Source organism: Cryptomeria japonica, chromosome 2, assembly GCF_030272615.1.
Source record: "Cryptomeria japonica chromosome 2, Sugi_1.0, whole genome shotgun sequence".
Taxonomy (NCBI): domain Eukaryota; kingdom Viridiplantae; phylum Streptophyta; class Pinopsida; order Cupressales; family Cupressaceae; genus Cryptomeria; species Cryptomeria japonica.
The window spans coordinates 151,736,227-151,758,656 of NC_081406.1; the positions used below are offsets into that span (position 1 = coordinate 151,736,227).

The following is a 22,430-nucleotide window of genomic DNA, read 5'->3' on the forward strand; positions in this document are numbered from 1 at the left end:
CACGACCTCTGTTGCCATCTTCCTTAATGCCTGCACCGAAATGGGAGCTTTGAATTAGCACAATACGTATTTGCGAAACACATATGAAGGCCCTTATTAAAACTTTGATGTCTGGAGCAGATAGATGTATATTAAGGATGCAACTTGATTTGGCGTTTTTATCTATAATTTATTTGGCACGGGCTAAGCTCAAGAGTTTTTACCTCCAAAAATATTAAAATATGGGAAAGAAGATAACCATTATCTTTTGTATATTCATGATGTAATGTGGCAAAAGTTTGGCATCCTCTATCTAAGATTGGAGAGTTTCCGCTATTGTGTTTTCAATCAAATGCACAAGGGGTCACTGTCTTAAAAAAAAATAGAAGATCATGAATGGTATTTATGCAAAATACTGGGTTTATAGACATGTTCATGTGCTTACAAGTTTATGAGAAAGAACGTATAACAAAAACATGTATCTACATGTTTATGGTTATAAAAAAGAAATTTTGTCAAGATCAATTTGTCATTGTTGTTGTAAAGCTCTATGGATGGAAGGATGGAATAACTTACTTTGAGGATAAGAGTACTGGCTATATTACACCAAACAAAGTGCTATTGCAAATTATTAAGAAAATGCCTACAAATTTAAATGATTCGTAGTCATTTGTCACAGGGGATTCCAATCACTTATAACATAATCTTAAATGAGTTGTAAAGGAGGGAGACTAAATGAAGTAGAGGAATTACTTTTTGAAATGAAAGAAAAGGAATGTGTTCTTCATATGTTTAGTTCACTATTTCAATCAGTGGGATCATTAACAAGTATTTATACATGACTCCAAGAGACATTTTGTGCATTGCAATGCTAATTGCACATACTCGAACAATACATATGCCACTCTTGATATTGTTCTCAATTATGAAGATGCTCATCATTTATACATTAAAGGTGGTTCATCTCTCTCTTACACACACACACAATAATGACTCATCCAAATGTACCAATGTTAATGTATAAAGAAGATATAGTCATCGAAATAGTTGACTTCTAAGGGAAACAAATGGTACTAAGTGTTCATATTGCATATGATCATTGAATGATGAGATGAAGCAAACAAATGTGAAGAAATAACTCAATGTAATTCACAAGTCAAAAATTTCAAGTTTCTATATTCTTAACCTGTAAAAGTGACTTTTTGTTACATATATGTAATTAAGTTAGAAAATAAGCTTTCTTTACATAAAAGTTGAGAGATTTCTAACTTAAATGAAGCTTATTTTATTTTTTTCAAAAAGTACGAAAGTAGTTACCTAGGTGGTTACTAGTCAGGATTGGCAATGGCTATGCAGCGGACAAAATGGCCCGCTCATGCCATGCCTTCCCCTTTCCATGCCCGCATGCCACACGACCCCCGTCCCTTCAAACGGTCCAATCAAACGTACATCACCGTACTGGGCGATCTGCAGGGGTATCCGTGTTGATGAGCATTAAAATTTTATTTATATTATTAACCTTTAATGTTTTAAGTTATGTTGTTTTAAGTTTTACTCGTTTAACTTTTTTTAAAATTTTATTTTTATTGTTTATGTTTTAATGTTTTATTTATTTTTTCTTTTTATTGTTTTATTTTTATTAAATTATTATTTTAATAATATGTTATATATTTAAGTTTTTTATTTTTATTTATTTTAATACAATTGTATTATAATATATAATTATGTGATTTTAATATATATGTAAATTTTAATATCATTATTTTATAACTTTTTAAAATACATCAGGTAAATAATAGTTTAATTTTTAAATTATATATTTATTTTTTTAATAATAAGTCATATGTTTAATTTTTAATGTTAATTTGTATTTATTAAGTTACACATATAGATATCAAAATATCAAAAAATTTACTAAAACTAAAAATAAAAGGAACTAAGTAACTAGGTTAGTTAAAAATATTTAACTAACTTACACATATTTTTTATATTTTTTAAAGCTTCTTTTTAACTATATTTTACTTTTATTTTTAAGTTATATTAAAATTAAACACATATATTAAAAAAATTATTAATATAACTTAAAAATAAAAGTAAAATATAGTTAAAAAGAAGCTTTAAAAAATATAAAAAATATGTGTAAGTTAGTTAAATATTTTTAACTAACCTAGTTACTTAGTTCCTTTTATTTTTAGTTTTAGTAAATTTTTTGATATTTTGATATTTATATGTGTAACTTAATAAATACAAATTAACATTAAAAATTAAACATATGACTTATTATTAAAAAAATAAATATAAATTAAACTATTATTTACCTAATGTATTTTAAAAAGTTATATAATAATGATATTAAAATTTAAAAAACTTAAATATATAACATATTATTAAAATAATAATTTAATAAAAATAAAACAATAAAAAGAAAAAATAAATAAAACATTAAAACATAAACAATAAAAATAAAATTTTAAAAAAAGTTAAACGAGTAAAACTTAAAACAATATAACTTAAAACATTAAAGATTAATAATATAAATAAAATTTTAATGCTCATCAACACGGATACCCCTGCAGATAGCCCGGTGATGTACGTTTGATTGGACCGTTTGAAGGGACGGGGGTCGTATGACATGCGGGCATGGAAAGGGGAAGGCATGGCATGAGGGGGCCATTTTGTCCACTGCATAGCCATTGCCGTCAGGATTAGCCTATAAATACAAGTCTATTTGTAATGCAAAGAGAGACTCTCACATAGGGAAAACTCTACAAAAAAAATTAGAGAAACCTGTAATGACATTTTGATTTTGTACTATGTATAGAAGGGTTTATGAGATTGTACAATCTCACAAAGATAATAAAGAAGGAATTTGTTTGTATGTTCTGAATGTTCTTCTAAATTACCATTGCTAATTTTTTGAATGTTAAATTGGTGATTCCTTTATGTACCTATGTGAATTATCAACAATCTATGCAATTGATGTAATGAAACACAGTCACTTCCTAGTATCTTGAGTTGGGTGTATCAAAATAACTTATCTTTGTCATTGCATATCAACATTTATTTTGTGCCTAAACCCTCTTTGTAATTGTTATTAATCATCGAGTCCTTTTTTGTATTCCTATGTCTACCATTAGGATTTTTGTTATCTATTCTCATTTAGTTTTGTCTTTTCTCTTTTTGTACTTTCAAGTTAAAAGTACATAAAATCCAAATACCCTCATCATACGAGGGAGCTTCCCCTCTCAAACTCGGAGGAAGATTGCGGTTTTCTCCAATTGTTGGTGCGGATGGCACTTCTCTTCGAGCAAATAGGGTGTATTACAAAGAAACAATCGTAGTGACAAATCTATTTACCAACAAATTTTTGGTGACACTGTTGGGGAATCGAAATACCATTGTGTTTTATTCCTCAAAAACTTTAAGGTACCTTCTTTAGAATGAAGGTTGACAACTTTTTTTGGAAGATTGAATTCAAAATAATGATTTGGTACAAAAGAATCGAATTGAAAAGTGATAGTGAAAGTGATGATGAAAGCTATTCATATTAAAAGAAATAGGATCCTAATGAATCCATACAAATTGAGTTCTTGAAAAATCTATATTTATATTTTGAAATTTGATCTCTCAACCAATTTTACATAAAAAAAAAAAACCTTAAAATATAAATATACTAATAAATATCAATTTGTTCCATCCACGTCACAAAAATTGTTTAGCAACAAAACTGTTTTTAACTTAGACATACTTCACACCATTTACTTTTTTAACTTGAGACATACTTCACACCATTTATTGTTTTTAACCTATCGGCTAATAACTTTATTGGATACTTTGCACGCGTCAATAGTGTTTTAGAAAGAGTGAAATGACGGAACGACGACATTTTTGCACCCGAGCCCACATTATTCTTCTCGTAAACTTCACGCTACTGAAGAAAGCAGAGAAATTTCTACTTTTCACTACGATAACAAAAGATTCCATGCATTTACAACTGTGGTTGCAATTTCTCGCGTAAACTTCACTCTACGTTTTGAGAAAGCTTAGAAATTTCTTGTCATGGTTGTCAAGCTCAGAAATGATTGCGCCCCGCGGCCCCACCCACTTCTCCCGTTAACTCTACCCAATATGTCTTTTCAAAAGTTTTGTGATTTGTTTTGCAATTCGAACCCTTCTTGCTTTCTAAATCGAGGCCCCTTTCTTTCTTTCTTCTCTCTCTTAGTACAGTTTTACTTCAGTTGAAATGGCTTCCTCTTCCATAGCCAGGCAAAATCAAAGTCAATCAGAAAACGCTTTTGATCAGATTGCACCTTATTCTACACCTAGATCTCTGGAGCCCTGGGACATTTTCATTAACCATCGTGGATGTGATGTGAAACACACATTAGCCAGTACCATCTGCCATACACTTCAGTCCATGGGATTGCATGTTTTCCTGGATGTGGATGCCCTTGAGGCTGGTGATTCAATTCCAGCAGAGATACAACACGCCATAACTACTGCTACCCTTCACATTGCCATTTTTTCTCCCAACTATGCTCAATCTCCATGGTGTTTGGCCGAGCTATCTTTCATGCTCAAAACTGGTAAAAAAATCATTCCCATTTTCTATCATGTTGATCCCTCTGATCTGAGATGGGTTGATCAAGAAAAAGGAAAATATGCCCATGCATTCTCAGAGCATGAAAAGAAGGGCAGATACAAATCCGAAAAGCTTGATGAGTGGAAAGGGGCACTCCACAACAGTTCATTCTTATCTGGCTACCTGGGCAGCAATAATGAGTACGTATTATTTCCTCTGTTTCTTCGATTGACAAGTGTTCCATCTCACGCATAATTTTTTACTCTGTGACATCACTATTTAAGAAATAATAATGGGATCTGTTTGATTTTTGTTTAGGGATGAGGCCACAGTTTTGAAGAATATTGTGAATTGTGCACTTAAAATCATGAAGAAATCTCCATTATGGGTGGCTGAACATCCACTTGGATTAGATGAGCTGGTACAAGGCTTCGAATCAGTTGCAACGGAAGAGACAGTAAAAATCAGGGGGATCGTGGGCATGGGAGGCAGTGGTAAAACCACACTGGCCAAAGAGCTCTTCAACAGGAACTTTTCTTCCTTTGAAAGACGCAGCTTCGTTTTCGACGTGCGAGATGCAGCATCCAGAAACGCTCTAACTGACAAGCAGAAAAAGCTTCTGGCTGACCTCGGTGCCCATCATTTGCCATTCGACCATGTAGATGAAGGCAAGGTCTTTCTCTCAAATCATTTGAGCTTTCATCGGGCGCTCATCGTTTTGGATGACGTGGATCACATCGACCACTTGAATGCCTTATTGCCGAATAAAGACAAGCTTGGATCCCAAAGTATGGTTATTGTAACAACTCGGGAATTGGGTGTCCTTATATCATGGGGTCTCTCCCTCTCCTGCATTTATAGAATGCCGGGACTTAACACATTGCATGCCGAGCAGCTATTTTGCTGGCACGCTTTCTTGCAACCCTCTCCACCCGCTGAATTTGAAACTCTCGTTGAAGAGTTCCTAAAGGCTTGCAATGGTTTGCCTTTGTCACTCAAGGTATTGGGGGCACAGTTATATGGCAAAAAGTGCAAAGATTATTGGAAATCTCAATTACATAAAATCTTGAGAATATTGCCGAGTGAAATCAAACAAAGGTTACAATTTAGCTACGATGCGCTCGATGTAGAAGAGAAAGAGATGTTCTTGGATGTAGCCTGTTTTCTCATTGGAGAAGAGAAACACACGGCGATAGCAGTGTGGGATGGATCGGGCTGGAGTGGTTTGCATGGGTTAGAAACACTCGTGAACAAGTGTCTTGTGGAGCTGATCGAGAAGGAAATGTTCAAGTGGGGAAGGCTCGAGATGGAAAACAGGATAACCATGCATGATCACCTTAGGGATATGGGAAGAGAGATTGCAAGTAAGCACTCACCATATCGTCTTTGGTGTCCACAACAGATTGATAACATGAAGCGTTCCACGGTGAGATTAATATTGGCTCCTCCACTCTGCGTTTTTGTTAGATGCAAATAATTAGATGAATAGAGGATTGTTTTCTTATATTGCATGTTTCCGACTTTCTATCTGCCTCTGCTTTCAGTGAGTTTGATTGAACACTTGTATGTCTGATTTTTTTTGTTCAGAAAAGAAAGCCGATTCGAGAGATACAACCTGCAGATTCTTTTGTGGCGTTCAAAGAGTACATGCATCAGTTGATGGGAGATTCAATCAGACGATCTAAGCGCCTTAGATTCTCGAATAGATTACAAATTCTTTCGGTGAAAGGAAACGAGTTTACCGAAGAATTTGCATCATTATCAGAAGACCTTGTGTGGCTTTGCTGGGAAGATTTTCCCCTACAAAATGTTCCAACATGGCTTACACTAAAAAATTTAAGGGTTTTAGAGCTTCATGTTGCTAATGAATTGGAAGAGTTGTGGGAGGAGAAGGCAGATGTAAGTATTTTTCTTTGGAGGTTCTAGTAGATTACTTAAAAACTTATGTTCATGCTTTTATGAATTGTTCAAGGTTCTAGTAGATTACTTACAAACTTATGTTCATGCTTTTATGAATTGAATTGAACAGAGTAATTGTTGCCTGCAGCCCCCCTTGCAATTGAGACAGCTTATTTTAACGGGTTGCCATAAATTGCAATGGCTTCCAAACTCAATAAGACGTCTTCACCATCTGAAAAAGCTTTTCGCCGACTTTCATGGTAGCAGTTTGTCAGAAGAATTCTGTGGCCTCCAATCACTCGAGAATTTGCAATTATTCTCTCCAGTGCTATCTTCACTACCTGATGGTTTTGGCAATTTAACAAGCTTGAGAAATTTATCTTTGTTGTTTTGCTATCGTTTGAGCATGTTGCCTGATTCTTTCAGTCAGTTGATACACCTGACAGATCTAGATTTATTAGTTTGTAACATGCTATCTTCACTACCTGATGGTTTTGGCAATTTAAAAAGTTTGAGGACTATAACTCTGCGATATTGCAAACAATTGAGCACGTTGCCTGATTCTTTCAGTCAACTCATACATCTAACGGATCTAGATTTATCAGGTTGTGAAATGCTATTTTCACTACCTCATAGTTTTGGCAATTTAACAAGTTTGAGGAATATAACTCTGCGATATTGCAAGCACTTAAGCATGTTGCCTGATTCTTTCAGTCAACTCATACATCTGACTGATCTAAATTTATCAGGTTGTGAAATGCTATTTTCACTACCTGATGGTTTTGGCAATTTAACAAGCTTGAGAAATATAACTTTGTATAATTGCAAGAAGTTGAGCATGTTGCCTGATTCTTTCAGTCAGATGATACACATGACAGATCTAAATATCAGGTTGTGAAATGCTATCTTCACTACCTAGTGGTTTTGGCAATTTAACAAGCTTGAAGAATTTAAATCTGGAAAGTTGCAGGCAGTTGAGCATGTTGCCCGATTCTTTCTCTCAGCTGAGACACCTGATAGATCTAAATTTAGCATATTGTGAAATACTATCCTCACTACGTGTTGTCAATTTAACAAGCTTGAGGAATATAACTCTAAATAATTGCAACCAATTATTTTTATCAAGTTGTGAAATGCTATCTTCACTGCCTGAGACGCTACCAGTGTCGCTCAACAATCTTAAAATATTCTCTTGCAATTTCCTGAAGAGCGTCAGGTGTATTAGTCGTCTCATAAACCTTGAGACACTGGAAATATGTGACTGTCTGCAGATAAAAGAACTCCCAAGCTTTGCAGATTTGGCTTCGCTGAAGAGATTTGTAATGGAGAACTGCCCCAAAGTTGAAAAAATAGAAGGTTTGCAACACGCCAAGTCATTGAAGGAATTGATTGCAAAGACCTGCTGGAGGGTGCCAGGTATACAGAGTTTGGAAAATGTGGAACGATTAGAAGAACTGCGCTTGAAATGTGACACCATTTCAGCTCTGAAACCTTGTATTCAGTCTATAAAGGAAAAGGTATTAATTTTTTTTTAACCAATTCAGAGTTTTTCGTATTGTGTAAACGTCCATGTTTATGACTTAATATTTTGGAAACAATACGCTTTGTAGGAATGTCCAAAAGAGGTATGGATACAAGGTAGCGTTATCCATTTGGAGGAGCCAATTGTAAACTCTTTGGAGTTTCCTGATCTCGTGGTCTTGAAGCCGTCCGATGTAGGAGAGATTCCAGATGATTCAAATGACTGGGTTGTACGCAAGATTCCAAATGATTCAGATGTGTCATATTTGTATTATGTGGAGAAAGAGGAGGAAAATGGCGAAGACAGGAAAGTGGTACGTATATGCTATTTAGAACATGGAGTTGACCATGACTTCCCACGAAACACCGCAACAGTAGTGTGCGGCAAAAGAGAAAGAGTTGCCAAGGCCTTTCACCAACTATTGGAACTTTTGGAATAATTGGAAGGTAACTGTAAATGTCTTGTAAGAGTGCAAATTTGTTGTTTTACACTAATAAAATTAAGTTTGTTTATTTAAAATAATTGTGCAACATGTAAATTCTCAGGAGTGGTTTATTTGTTAATATTTGTTAATATTTTTATTTTTTTATATTTAAGTATAAATAATTTAAGAAAAAATTATTTTATATATTTTTTGATTTAATAAGAATTTCTATAACATAATTGGAACTTATACAAATTTTGATTTTGATTATTGTTTTACTTAAATTATTTTAGATCAATGTAAATCTCTCATTTTTCACTAGTATCTAAGAGTTATTAGAGAAAATAATGTAGCTTTCATTAACTAGATGTTGAATCTTCTTATTTAAAGCAGTTTTGTCACAACACCACTACCCTTATTTTCTATTTTTTAGTTCTCAACTTCATGCACCCACAAATCTTTTATAAACATACTTTTGTATTCTTTCCAAAAACTAATTAAATATTTATATTTTTTTCCATTGACATTTTAATGTTTCAAGCTTTTTTCAAATCTCCTTGGACGACCACCACCGCCACCATGGATTTATCTTCAAGCGTTGGGGGCTTGCCCATATGCTCTACTACCACCACCACTAGGGGCATATTCTCAAGTGTCAGGGGCTTATTTCCCATTACCTTACATTGCATCAAATAGCCTACAATATCAATAGGCAAAAGAAGAGGCAAAGAAGAAAAAATAATTGTGGGTATATGGTCAAGGTGGGAGTTCTAGCAGCAAGTGTCTTTATCTTGGTAAGTTTAATAATTAAATATATAAATTTTTAATATAAATTGTTTATAATTTTTTACTTAAATTTATAGATTTTCACACTCCATGAAGTATATTGTAAGGGATTTCTAGAATATTGTAAGGGATTTCTAGATTCAACTATTAGATTTTTTTTATATTTCCTTTCTTTGACCTCTTGGTTAGAAAAATTTCTAGATTTAACTATTAGATTTTTACATCAATATTTTCATAACCCTCAATGGTTCACCATTAATATATCTTAGGTAGAAGCAATTTGTGGACTATAGAAGGTTATTGCTTCTACATCTATTAAATCTTCATAATTGTATTTAGTTCGTTAGATGTCTTAGTAGTTAATTAATTAGCCAATAGGCTATATACGTTGGGAAAGCTGCCTGAGACATCATGTCTCACCCCGGTTTTTGGTACTCACAAAATTTTTGACGTTCATGTGATGAGAAAAGGTATATTGGTTTAAAATAGGTTGTTCTGGAGTACATCTCTAAAATGTACCACAACTGCAGAGTCATCAATTGAGCTTGTTCTCCAAGGGCAAGGATTAGATTCCAGCCCAAAAGTTTGTTCAAGGAATAGTAATCGAAGGCGCGCAACAGCAACAATAGTGGGCTCTAATGTCGCCATAGATCACTATGGTCAATTATATTGTAAGAGATATCTGAATTCAACTGTATAGATTTTTAGATCAACATTTTCATTCACCAATAATATATCTTAGATAGCAGCAGTTGTGGACTGTAGAAGGCTATTGCTTCTAAATCTGTTAATTGAAATTCTTCATAATTGTTTTTGATTTGTTGGGCAATTGGGTAGTTAATTAATTTGATTTTTTCATTCCATATATTTGAAAAATTGTTTATATATTTTTTTGTTAAGGGATCGCATGGCATATAATCTATGGGTAGAATGGCAAAACAAATCATCTGGAATGATTGTTGAGTATGTGTAATTTTGACAGTATGAAGGGCATGAGGCCAAGGTGGATCCAGAGCACGTAGGGAGACACAAAATGGAGGCAGAAATAGCTGGGGCAGCTGCAGTTGGGGCGGTGGGCTACGCTGTGTATGAACACCATGAGAGCAACAAGTATGAGCCTCACCATAAACACCATGGTCATCACCATCATCATTGAAGACATTAAAAATGCACCCATGTTGTTAATAATAAAATTTTACGCGATCTATATATTTTTTGTTATGGGATCACACGGTATATAATCTATGGGTAGAATGGCAAAACAAATCATCTGGAATGATTGTTGAGTATGTGTAATTTTGACAGTACGAAGGGCATGAGGCGAAGGTGGATCCAGAGCACGCAGGGAGACACAAAATGGAGGCAGAAATAGCTGGGGCAGCTGCCGTTGGGGCGGTGGGCTACGCTGTGTATGAACACCATGAGAGCAACAAGTATGAGCCTCGCCATAAACACCATGGTCATCACCATCATCATTGAAGACATTAAAAATGCATTCATGTTGTTAATAATAAATTTTCACTTGATCTATGCAGTCGTGTGTAAAAATAAGATCACAGTTTTCAACGTTTTGGTTCACGGGAAGCTTGGACTGATATGCCTATCATCCGTATTCAATGGATCTGTGTTTTGTTTGAACCTGTGCTGTAGTTTAATAAATGAAAATTTGACATTGGGTATTCATCTTTTGCTTCCAATTTGATATTTATGTAAATCTTAAATGCTTCCATGTAAATTTTCATTCACAAACATGCATATAAATTTTCATTCACAAACATCCATGTAAATTTTCATTTACAAAGATACAATCTAAATTAAATTAGACATAAAAAAGATATTGAAATTTATGTATGCAAACACATGGATGTCTTTTTGCATTATAAAGTCAAATCTAAAGTAACAACTTATTAACAAACTACACAGACAATGAATAGCAATCATATTAAATGCTAAAGACATATAATAAAATAGATTATAAACAATAAATTATTTTTATTAAAAAAAAAAGTTAGAAAATCAATTATTATATTTATGCATGTCTTGATATAATTACTTATTTAATTATTTATTTGAAATTTATTTCCAACCAAAAAAAATTTGTACATGTCATACCACTCAATATTAACTTATCTTTTAATTTAAAACTAATAAAAAATTATATATAAAACTTCTAGAAAAATTTGGAAAAAACTATATATAATTTGTTTACATCTACACTCAACTACCCATTATCTCTTTACAAATTCATTGACAAATTTGTACACCCCATACCACTAAATATTAGCGTATCTTTTAATATAAAACTAATAAGAAATAATATATAAAACTTGAAAAAAATATTGAGAAAAAATATATATAATTTGCTTACACTCAACCACCCATTATCTCTTTACAAGTTCACTGACAAATCACTAAGTCATCTTTTCACTCTCATTCGGTGGAAAATCACAATCCTCATCCAAAACATTAATACAAACAAATCATACAAATTTTAAAAGATAAGTTGCAGTTTCAATGGTAAATCTCTCCCCGGCCAAACCAGATATAATCAAACGCTGACAATGCCCATCTGATACAAGCCGCCATTAAAGTCACCTCCTTTTTTTCCTGGAGGACCAAACAAAATCTGCGCTTTGTGGGCCAACATATGCCGTGGAATTCTGAAATTGTTTAATGAGTATTACCGGTCAAGATTGAACAACCGCGAGGAAGTTGCAGTTCTAAGCAGGGTCGGTAAACTGCACCAGGGACACGGTGCTTCATTACCAAGTAAACGCGGCCTTCATTTTCTTTCTTTAAATACCCACTTCTCTCTTACAGAATTTCCCTTGCCCAATTCTATATATAATAGAATTTCCCTTTAGCAATTCTATTCGTTACAGAATTTCCCTTACCCAATTCCATTCATTACAGGATTTTGAGGTACTCTGCAAATTTACAAAGGCTTTTGAGTAGAAGAAAGATGAGCCACCATCACAATCACCACCACCACAGCCACCATCATCACCACCACCATGGCCACCAAGAAGGTGGCTACCCATTTGCGGCACTGCCACCGCCAGCAGGGGCTTATCTTCCAGCACCGGGGGCTTATTTCCCAGCGCCTTACTCTTCCCTACATGCAGAGGAAGAGGCAAAGAAGCACAAGCATCGTGAGCATATGGCCGAGATGGGAGCTCTGGCTGCAGGGGCTTTTGCCTTGGTAAGTCTATAATAGTAATTTTGCAAGCATTTCAGATCACACTGTATATTGTGATCGTTGTAGATTATTAAAAAATAGATTGTTGTGGATTGATTGTATGTGTGGAGTTTTGGGTGCAGCACGAAAGGCATGAGGCGAAAGTGGATCCACAACACGCAGGGAGACATAAAATGGAAGCACAAATAGCTGGGGCCGTGGCCGTTGGGGCAGCGGGGTATGCTGTGCATGAACACCATGAGGCCAACAAGTATAAACCACATCATAAACACCATGCCCATCACCACCTCGGCCGCCATCATCATTGAATTCAACGAAAGCAAGCGTATTGTTAATAAAATTCTTCATGTAATTGGTGTGTAAAAATTGAATACTTTTTATCAACTTCTTGTTCATGAGGAGCTTGGATTGTTGTTAATCGACTCTATTTAATGTATCTGTGCTTTGTTTGAACAATTCAAAAGCTATATCATTGCTGTAAATTTGGATAGATCATTCTTAGGTGGAGGCATATAGGCCTCTCACTTGTGGGTCATTTAAATATGGTGATGTGTAAGTTAAAAAGACGAAGCACTTATGAATGAAGCTCTTTGTTCGTTACAAGTATATTAATTATAAGGCCTTGTTCATGTCATGTGTTATATTTTTTCATTTTGATTCAAAGTAATCATATTTTTTGATAGATCATTCTTAGGTGGATGTATATAGGTTTGTTTTATTTGTGGGTCATTTAAAAATAGTGATTTGTGCATGTTAAAAAACAAAATATTTATGTGCATGTTAAAAAAACAAAACATTTATGTGCATGAAGGTTATTGTTTGTTAGAAAGGTCTTAATTAGGCCTGGAATTTGACGATCACCCCTACCTGTCATATGAATTTTTTATGACGATTTAGTCATTTCAATGCCTTTCATTTGACGTTTTAAGAAAAATATTAACTGTCAAAAAATATAAAAGTAGAAGATTGAAGCAATGAAAATCAATGCACATCTTTCTTGGTAAGAAATGAAAATCATTATCTTAATGAGAAAATAATGATAAATTAGTAATATATGCAAAAATCTTAAATTTACTAAATAAGTTTCTAAATTAATACACTAATATATATTATATATTAACATTAAATGATAATCAATTAATAATTACTAATTTAGTAATAATAAAAATTTAAATTTTAAAATTATATATATTATGACAAGTTTCTATAACAATCTTATTAAATATATTTAAAAAATTAAATTGACTAAGTGTCTAAATTCATATATAAAAAAATAGAATATATTGTAAAAATTCATATTAAAATATTTTATCAATTATATTCTATCATTTCAATTATGACAAGTTTCTAAATTCATATGAAAAAATAGAACTATTCTAAAAAATCATATTAAAATATTATAAAATTAGAAACAACTACATCCTTCCATATTCTAAATCATTCCATTTCAAAATATTCTAAATAAATTTGTATTTTTATAATAAACATTCTAAACTAATATCTATATTATCTACTATATTTATGGTTTATTTATAATTTGAATTGTCATCTATACAGTTTTAGAAAAAAATAGCATGTCAATGCATACGTTCTACTAATTTTTTAAGTTGTCAAATACGGTTCAAAAGTGAAAAAACAGTCATTTTGCCTGTCAAATTCCAGGCCCGGTCTTAATTTTAGGGTCTTGGTTATGCCATGTGTTAGTATTCCTGGGTTGAATGTAACGATATATTGTGTGGATTGGAAAAACCATTAAAATAGTTCAAAGCAATTGAGCTTAATTTAATATTTACATTAAAATCAACCTACTAATGAAGGACCTTCAATTGAAGGTCACCTTTGAATTGATTTCTTTCAATTGAAAGTGCTCAAGTGGCACTTGTATTCACATGTTCATCTTCTATCAAAAAAATTAACTAAATTGGGTCATATTTTTTCACAATCAAATGAAGTTGTCATGACACAAGATTTTGAATGATAGTCTTAAGAGCAAGATTTGTGACGAGGATAACTTAGACCAAGAGCTCTCCCATCTTCATCAAGTCTTCAGATGGAATGGCTACTTGAACAAGCAGATCACTAGGGCCTTCCTCCAAGCCAAATCTCATTTCCTATCCATCTCTAATCCCTTGCCCTCTCCGTCGTCTCAGGCCCCGTTTGTCTCTCTCCCTTATGTTGAAGGCATATCTCACAAGATCTCAAAAATCCTTCTAAAAAAAGGTCTTTGTTGTGCCTTCAAACCTTTTTCCACCATTAAGAGGCACGCCTCCCCGCTTAAGGACACTAGGCATGCCTTTTTAGAGTTAGGTGTCTACAAGATTGTATGCTCCTGTGGAACCCCTTACATTGGAGAAACGGGTCGTTCATTCATGACTAGAATAAAAGAGCACAATGATGACATTAAGCATGAACGTGCCCTCAAATCAGCCTTAGCTAAGCATTCATCAACTACCAAGCATCATATTTGTTTGGAGGACACTCAGATATTGTGTAGGGAGAACAACTTTTCAAGAGGAAAGTTAAAGAGGTCATTGCTATTATTCATCACCCCTCCAATCTTAATCGCAATGATGGGTTAAACCTTAGCATCTCATGGCACCCTCTGCTTTCTGTCCTCCAGTATCATCCTCGCCCCCCGCCTTGACTTCTCCCCCTCTTTCTTTCTTTTTCCTTTGAGCATCTCCCACTCTCCCTTTGGTTTATATATATATATATATATATATACATATATATATATATACATATATATATATACATATATATATATATACATATATATATATATACATATATATATATACATATATATATATACATATATATATATATATACATATATATATATATACATATATATATATATACATATATGTATATATGTATATATGTATATATGTATATGTATATATGTATATGTATATATATATATATATATGTATATATGTATATATGTATATATGTATATATGTATATATGTATATATGTATATATATATATATGTGTGTGTATATATGTATCTATATATATATGTATCTATATATATATGTATATGTATCTATATATATATGTATATGTATCTATATATATATATACATATATATGTGTGTGTGTGTGTGTGTGGGCATATGTGTATATAAACATTCATATATATATATATATATATATATATATATATATATATATATATATATATATATATATATATATTTATTTTTTTTTGAATAAAAGGGTAAAAACTTTATTGAAAATCAGACACAAGAATTTCAAAGAGATCCAGAGCCCCGAGGCCCCAGAAAAAAACCAGCAACCCAGCCTCAGATCATTCAACTTCAAAACCATCCATGTCCTCAGTGAAAATCTTCTGCAAGTCCTGACAGTAATCCCCAGAGAGATGCTCCCAACCTTCAACTTTCCAATCACAACCATGTTCTGAGGCCCACTTGGCCAAATAGTCAACTGCTCTATTCCATTCTCGAGGGATGTGGATGAAAGACACCTGCTCCATTAAAGAGCTAATTTGGAGAATCTGTTGGACAATCCCTGCCAACTGCCACCGAATCCCACTCACCTTCTACTCAGTCAACAGGTTAACAACAATTTGTGAATCTGATTCACAAATCACCTTCCTTCGTCCCAACACCCAAGCCCGCTCTAGTGTATAGAGAATCGCAAATCCCTCCATAAAATTATTAGACTGTCACCCTTTATGCACTGAAAAGAGGAAAAATACCTCCCCCCTACTATTCCTGCCAACACCACCTATTCTAGAAGGGCCTGGGTTACCCCTAGATGAGCCATCAGTGTTAATCTTGATAAACTCATCCTGAGGGGGCATCCACCTTCCCACCCTATGCACCTTCTTCATAGCCCATCTACCTCTCCTAACATAAGAAGAAGCAGGAGACAACTCCTGCAAGCCAAGCCTACTCACAATATTTGCCTCATCTCTACCCAGCAGAAAATTCACCTCACATTTGGCTTCCACTATCTCCCAGATCATAGCAATAATCATATTCCAAACTTGCTGAACAAACAATCTGGACTCATGAAAGATCCTCATATTCCTTTCGAGCCAGATCTGCCACAGATTGAAGATGGGCCCAATATAGTAGACAGTCTGGAGGAAGGAGGATATGATAGGAGGTCTACCCAAACTGCTCCAGAATTCCACCAGAGAATCTGCATGGACACAAGGATGCTTCCACACCCCCCACCAATAGTGCCAAATAAGCATATAGAAGGGGCATCAGAAGAACAGGTGTGAGGAGTATTCCTCCCCGTTACCACACAAAACACAAATAGAAGGCCCCAAGAATCCCCGCTTGCGAATATTGTCCCAAGTTAGACATCTATTCAAAGCCAAAGACCAAGCAAAGCAGTTACACTTCGGCCAAGAAACATTATTCCACACCTGTTTCCACCAGTTCACCTCTCTTCCCTCAAGTCTTCGGTTTAACAATTCCCGGTATCCACTAGCCATAGAAAAAATGCCCTTAGGATTTGGAGACCAAGCAAGCCCATCCCTACCCTTTAGGGAGCTACAATGTCTACTCGCCAAAATGCCATGCAACTCAGCACACTTTTCCTCCATCCCAACAACCGGCCACTCATTAGGAGCCTTCCACCACTCCAAATCCAGCCGACCACACCTATAAACAGCCTTGAAGTCACTCACCCTTGACCATCCCACCTCCAAAAACCTCTGACACAAATTCCCAAGGTTAGGAAACTGGTCAAGGATGGGAGGGTATCCATCCCAAGAGTCATTCCAGAAAAAAGACCTCTTCCCCCCTTCTGCAAATCCAAAAGAGTTCAGCCTTAATGAGAGATGCCCCCTTCTTGAGAGTATACCAAATCGATGAGCCCTTTCCCTCAAGTGGATATCTAGGGATTTCCTCCATCAGGATCCTCTGCATATATTTGTTGGCCAAAATCCTAGTCTAACCTCGATCCTGCTCAACACACCACCTCCAATACAATTTAGCAGCAAGAGCTTCCCCAAAAAGAATAGACTGCCTTTAACCAAGCCCCCCCCCCCAACTACTTCGGGCTACACACCAGGTCCCAATTAACAAGACTCCATTTGGAAGAGGAGAGATTACCTGCCCATAAGAATTGCCTAGCTAGAGAATCCAAACCCTTCAAGAACCACTTAGGAGCCACATGAAGAATACAACGATAGATCGGAAGAGCCTAAACCACCGACTAAATTAGTTGAACCCTCACAACAAAGGATAGCCATCTATGAGTCCAGTGATCAACCTTCATGCAAAATTTATCCAAGATACCATGCCACGAATCTCTAGGAGGGTTGCCAAGAGAAATAGGAATACCCAAATAAATCAAGGGCAGGGACCCAACTTGGAATCTCAAGATAAGAGAAATCCTCTTTTGAATAGTTTCAGGAGTGTTAAAAAGGAGGATAGAAGATTTATCCTCATTGATCAACTGGCCTGAGGCCGTAAGATAAACATCTAGGACCTTATGCAAATTAGTAGCTTCTCTGATCTGAGCTAGCCCCATAAGGGTCGTGTCATCCACAAACTGCAAATGAGACTGCGGCTGCAAGTCATTACCCTATCTCCAACCCTGAATAATACTCAGACCCACATTATGCTTAATCAGCCTCCCCAGACCCTCAGCTAGAAGAATGAATAAATAAGGGGAGAGGGGGTCCCCCTGGCGGAGACCCCTAGAAGCACCAAATAGCTCAGTATGGTCTCCATTGATAAGCACAGAAAAAGAAGTAGATGTAACACAACTCATAACCCACTGGATCCACTCATCAGCAAAACCAAAAGCCTTGAGGATCTTCTGAAGGAAGGACCACCAAACTCTATCGTATGCCTTAGCCATATCCAACTTGATAAACATAGCTTTTTCCTTGGAGGTTGCCATAGAATGAATGGTCTCTGTAGCAATGACCACACCATCCAGAACTTGGTGCCCTTCCACAAATCCACTCTGCTCAGAAATAACCTTCCCCAAACACTTCTTCAATCTATCCGCTATCAGCTTAGAGATGATCTTATAAATCACATTGCAGAGAGAGATAGGGCGGAACTGGCCTAACCAGTCAACCCCATCACATTTGGGGATTAGAGCAATGAAAGTCACATTCAACGCCCGAAGCATCTGGTTATTCCTCTGGGACTCCCAGACTACTTCCAATAAATCTAGCTTGATAATATCCCAGAACTCTTGAAAGAATTCAACCGGGAACCCATCCGGTCCAAGAGCTTTTCCTTTCCTCATGTGAAAGACAATCCTCTCAAGTTCTTCCAACAAAATAGGACACAAAAGCTGCTCATTCATCTCCCCCGTGACAATAGCAGGAATGCAAGCCAGAACCAGATTCTCCTCCACCATTTCCCCCTAAGAGTCCTCCCTGAAGAGGGACTGGAAAAATTGAAGTGACTCCCTAGATATCTCTTGCAAGGATAAGCACTGCTCACCTCTATCATTAACTAGAACAAGGATGGAATTTCCATGTCTTCGTGCTTTCACTGAGTTGAAGAAGAAAGAAGTGTTCTTGTCCCCCTCCTTCAGCCAATCAATACGAGCTCTCTGCTTCCAATATATTTCTTCCCTAAGCTCCCATTCCTCTACCACCTTGACAGCCCTGACTTCCTCCCTAAGCAAGGTCCTCAGACAAATCATGCTCTCTGATTACACTGGTGATCCCATTCAACACATCTTGAGCAGCTTTCTTCTCATGAAAAATGTTCTCGAAACCCTGTTGGTTCCACTGCTTAAGCTAAAACTTAACAAATTGTAGCTGCTTGGCAAAAGAGTACATGGCAGTGCCAAAGGCCGGCCTCCCTTTCCTCCACCACTCCGCAACAAGAATCTGCAACGAAGGGTCCTGAAACCACATAAGTTGGAATTTGAATGAAGGTGAGCGGGCAACTCGAGCCAAAGAAGAAACCAGCTTGATGGGCCAGTGATCTGACCCTCTCCAGTCAAGAATCTCAAAACTTGTGGGCCAACCCCCAACAATCCAAAAACTAGAAACCAGAAAATGATCCAGCCTCTCTGTAATCCAATACTCTCCCACCCTCCTATTGTTCCAAGTGAACAAACCATTTCTAGGCTTAATGTCAACTAGCTGTAATAAGGATATACTATCCTGAAAAAGGAAAGAAGAAGGTTCCAACCTCATAACACCCCCTTCTTTTCACTCAACTCCAGGATGGCATTGAAGTCTCCTGCCATAATCCAAGGATGAAAAGGGGCCATCCTTCGCATACAAGAAACATGAGACCATAAGTTTTTCTTACCCTGAAGATCAGTGGGAGCATAGATGTTCGAAAACAAGATGAATTCCCCAGTCTCAAGACTAGATATCACCCCGGATAACGAGGACCTGGAGGCAACCCACTAGACAGGGCGAAACCTTAAAGGGTTCCAAAGACAGGCCACCCCTCCCGAGGAACCAGTTGCCCCAACACACTGACACTCGCCTCGCCTCCACAGCTTTGGCACCAGACCCATCATACTCTCCACTGAAAGTTTAGTTTCTTGCAAGAATAGGACATCAGGTGAATGATTCCTAATCAAATCCCGAACAGCTTTTTGTCTAGGGCCACTGTTCAAGCCTCTTACATTCCATGAAAGCACAATCATTTTGGAGGATTGGAAAAATGTGAATCCAAAGTTTTTACTGACCCTGACTCAACCAAATTCTCCCCCATCAATTTGATCTTATCCAGATCCTTCTTTCTGCCAACCTTTGAGCTCTTCTCTGAAGCACTTTTCTTAATATCTTTCTAATGTAGACCCAGGTGAATAAAGGACTTATTAATTTTAACCCCAACCAGTTCCAATTTCAAAGCTATCAAAGAGCCCTCCCCCTCAACCAAATTCACCTCAAAACTAGGAACCATCCCCAACTGTGCCCCTACTGGTTGGTCCATCTCCATTTGTTGGCTTCCAACCACTAGCAGGGCCTGGGTAGAGTCCTTAATTACACTTTCTAGAACCCCTCCTAATGCACCTTGATCCAGAGGGGTTAACCCCGGATTTACTTTCTGATGGATAAGGTCATCCAAGACCTCAAATCTGTTAAAGGTATCCTCCTCCTGTCTCTCCTGTAAGGGCCTCTTTTATCCTTTGTTCCCATTCTTTGTCTTAACTGAGAAAAAACCATCAGCACCCTCAACCTCGACCGACATGGCAGCTTTCCCTTTCTCAGCCCTAACTAAGCTCAGGTTAGACTACTGAGGTTGTCGCACCACCGGTTTGTATCTAGGGCACTTGCGCTGTAAATGACCATACTCATGACACAGCCGACAGTGAAATAGTAAAGTCTCATAATCTAACTGTTGAACCCAAGAATAAGAGCCTACGCACATATCTATAGCATCTGGCAAAGGTTTACTAAGATCAATTTCAACACAAATACGTGCAAAGGTCATTACCTTTCTCCCCAGGGTTTGCGTTGAGGATCCCACTGGCCTCCCAAGTAGAGCGGCAAGCATCCGTAGCACATCCTCGCGACAGCATTCCACTGGAAAACATGGTAACCGAACCCACACTGGAACCCTATTTGGGAGCTCCTCTGAATGATTAAACCCCGCATGTCAAGGCTTGATGAATAATCCCACCTGGTTGAAAAATTGCGGGCCTCCTTCAAAGACCCTATTGCAATCCTCCGTGCAGTTGAATTAACCATGAAATAGTTATTTGCCAGCAGCATAATCTCCATTTCCCCTTCCGGTGCCCAAGTCCTCTGCGCCCAATTTTCCAGAAATTGCAAAGAAACCCTCATTCCCAAAAACTTGCAGTATAGAAAGTGATTAGAAAAATATTCAATGTCTTTAGCTATCATCTCAGGAGGAATAACCAGCTTTGGCCTCTCACTGCATCTCTCCAAACAACCATTAATCTTCCCAATGCAAGAGCTGCCAACACTCCCAAACCCTGAATCTGAAGAGAAAAGATTATTGTTGAAAGTCTTCATACTCTGAAGTGGGGGTTTTGAGCCCACCGCAGCATGAAAATCCATGGCTGGACCAACGTGTGAGGCCTCACCACCAAAACTCGCCATCGGGGTGCAAAAAATAAATAAAAAAATAAAACAAAAGGGCCAATGACCTACACCCCAAAGGGCCACTCACGGAGGCTCAACACCCAAGGCACCTCCCCTCCCAAGCACCACCAAAGAGAGGGGCCCACCGAAACTCCCTATCACATGAGAATGCCCCGGGCCACAGCAAGCCAGAACCCCACCCCTGCGCAACCTCCACCCCTCCCGGCAACCACACCCACAGCCGAGCCCTGCCCAGCACGGTCTGCCATCGCTTTCCCCTGACACCCTGCACTTCCCTCCCCCGCACGAACCTACACCTGTGCCTCCTGCGAGCTAGGACCGCAAAACCCTAGCTCGGCCGCCTGCGAGCCCCCGCTACGAACGCCATCCTCCTATCTTTTCATAGTTAGTAGCTAATAATGAGTAAATGTTCATGTGTGTGTGTGTGTGTGTGTGTGTGTGTGTGTGTGGTGTGTGTGTGTGTGTGTGGTGTGTGATGTGGTGTGTGTGTGTGTGTGTGTGTGTGTGTGTGTGTGTGTGTGTGTGTGTCTTTTGGTATATATATATGTTTATATACCGATATGTATTTGTGTATATGTATTTTGGTATATGTATATGTTTATATACATATGTGCATTTGTGTATATGTCTATTGGTATATGTATATGTTTATATATATATATATATATATATATATATATATATATATATATATATATTATAAGTGCACCAAGATGGTGAACAGAATAAGTGGCCACATGCAAAAAAAAAAAAAAAAATTCATAACCCATGCGTGTTTCTGGAAATTCAAAATTGTGCTAGGCTCGGTAACACCAAGCCTAGCCAAAAACAATTAAAAAAACAAAAAGTTTCTCAAAACCCGTATGGGCTTTAAGGAACATTATATTTTATAATAAAAAATCAAAAGCTCCTCAAAAACCCGTATGGGTTTTGAGGAACATTATAATTTATAATAAAAAATCAAAAGTTCCTCAAAAACCCGTACTG

The 22,430-nt window shown here is 36.6% G+C and overlaps 2 protein-coding genes across 3 annotated transcripts; both read left to right on the plus strand.

Annotated features, from left to right (window-relative positions):
* Positions 1-4,178: 4,178 nt before the first annotated feature.
* On the plus strand, positions 4,179-8,504 carry LOC131071366 (disease resistance protein Roq1). The gene is made up of 5 exons (XM_058007176.2): positions 4,179-4,761; positions 4,880-5,987; positions 6,149-6,460; positions 6,609-7,977; positions 8,071-8,504. Exons 1-4 carry the CDS (start codon positions 4,223-4,225, stop codon positions 7,356-7,358), a joined length of 2,709 nt encoding a protein of 902 aa, XP_057863159.2. The 5' UTR covers positions 4,179-4,222; the 3' UTR covers positions 7,359-7,977; positions 8,071-8,504.
* Positions 8,505-11,797: 3,293 nt separating this feature from the next.
* LOC131873604 (abscisic stress-ripening protein 2-like) lies at positions 11,798-12,989 on the plus strand. 2 transcript variants are annotated; one of them, XM_059216480.1, is made up of 3 exons: positions 11,798-11,961; positions 12,106-12,394; positions 12,514-12,989. In XM_059216480.1, exons 2-3 carry the CDS (start codon positions 12,155-12,157, stop codon positions 12,697-12,699), a joined length of 426 nt encoding a protein of 141 aa, XP_059072463.1. In that variant the 5' UTR covers positions 11,798-11,961; positions 12,106-12,154; the 3' UTR covers positions 12,700-12,989. The 2 variants fall into 2 exon arrangements, with proteins under 2 accessions (XP_059072463.1, XP_059072462.1); XM_059216479.1 differs by lacking the exon at positions 11,798-11,961 and having other exon boundaries at positions 12,033-12,394.
* The last annotated feature ends 9,441 nt before the right edge of the window (positions 12,990-22,430 follow it).

Coding starts and splice junctions, on each gene's coding strand:
- LOC131071366 (XM_058007176.2), top strand. CDS start 4,223: ATGGCTTCCTCTTCCATAGCCAGGCAAAATCAAAGTCAATCAGAAAAC. Junction 4,762..4,879: donor TACCTGGGCAGCAATAATGA/GTACGTATTATT, acceptor ATTTTTGTTTAG/GGATGAGGCCACAGTTTTGA. Junction 5,988..6,148: donor ATAACATGAAGCGTTCCACG/GTGAGATTAATA, acceptor TTTTTTGTTCAG/AAAAGAAAGCCGATTCGAGA.
- LOC131873604 (XM_059216480.1), top strand. CDS start 12,155: ATGAGCCACCATCACAATCACCACCACCACAGCCACCATCATCACCAC. Junction 12,395..12,513: donor CTGCAGGGGCTTTTGCCTTG/GTAAGTCTATAA, acceptor TTTTGGGTGCAG/CACGAAAGGCATGAGGCGAA.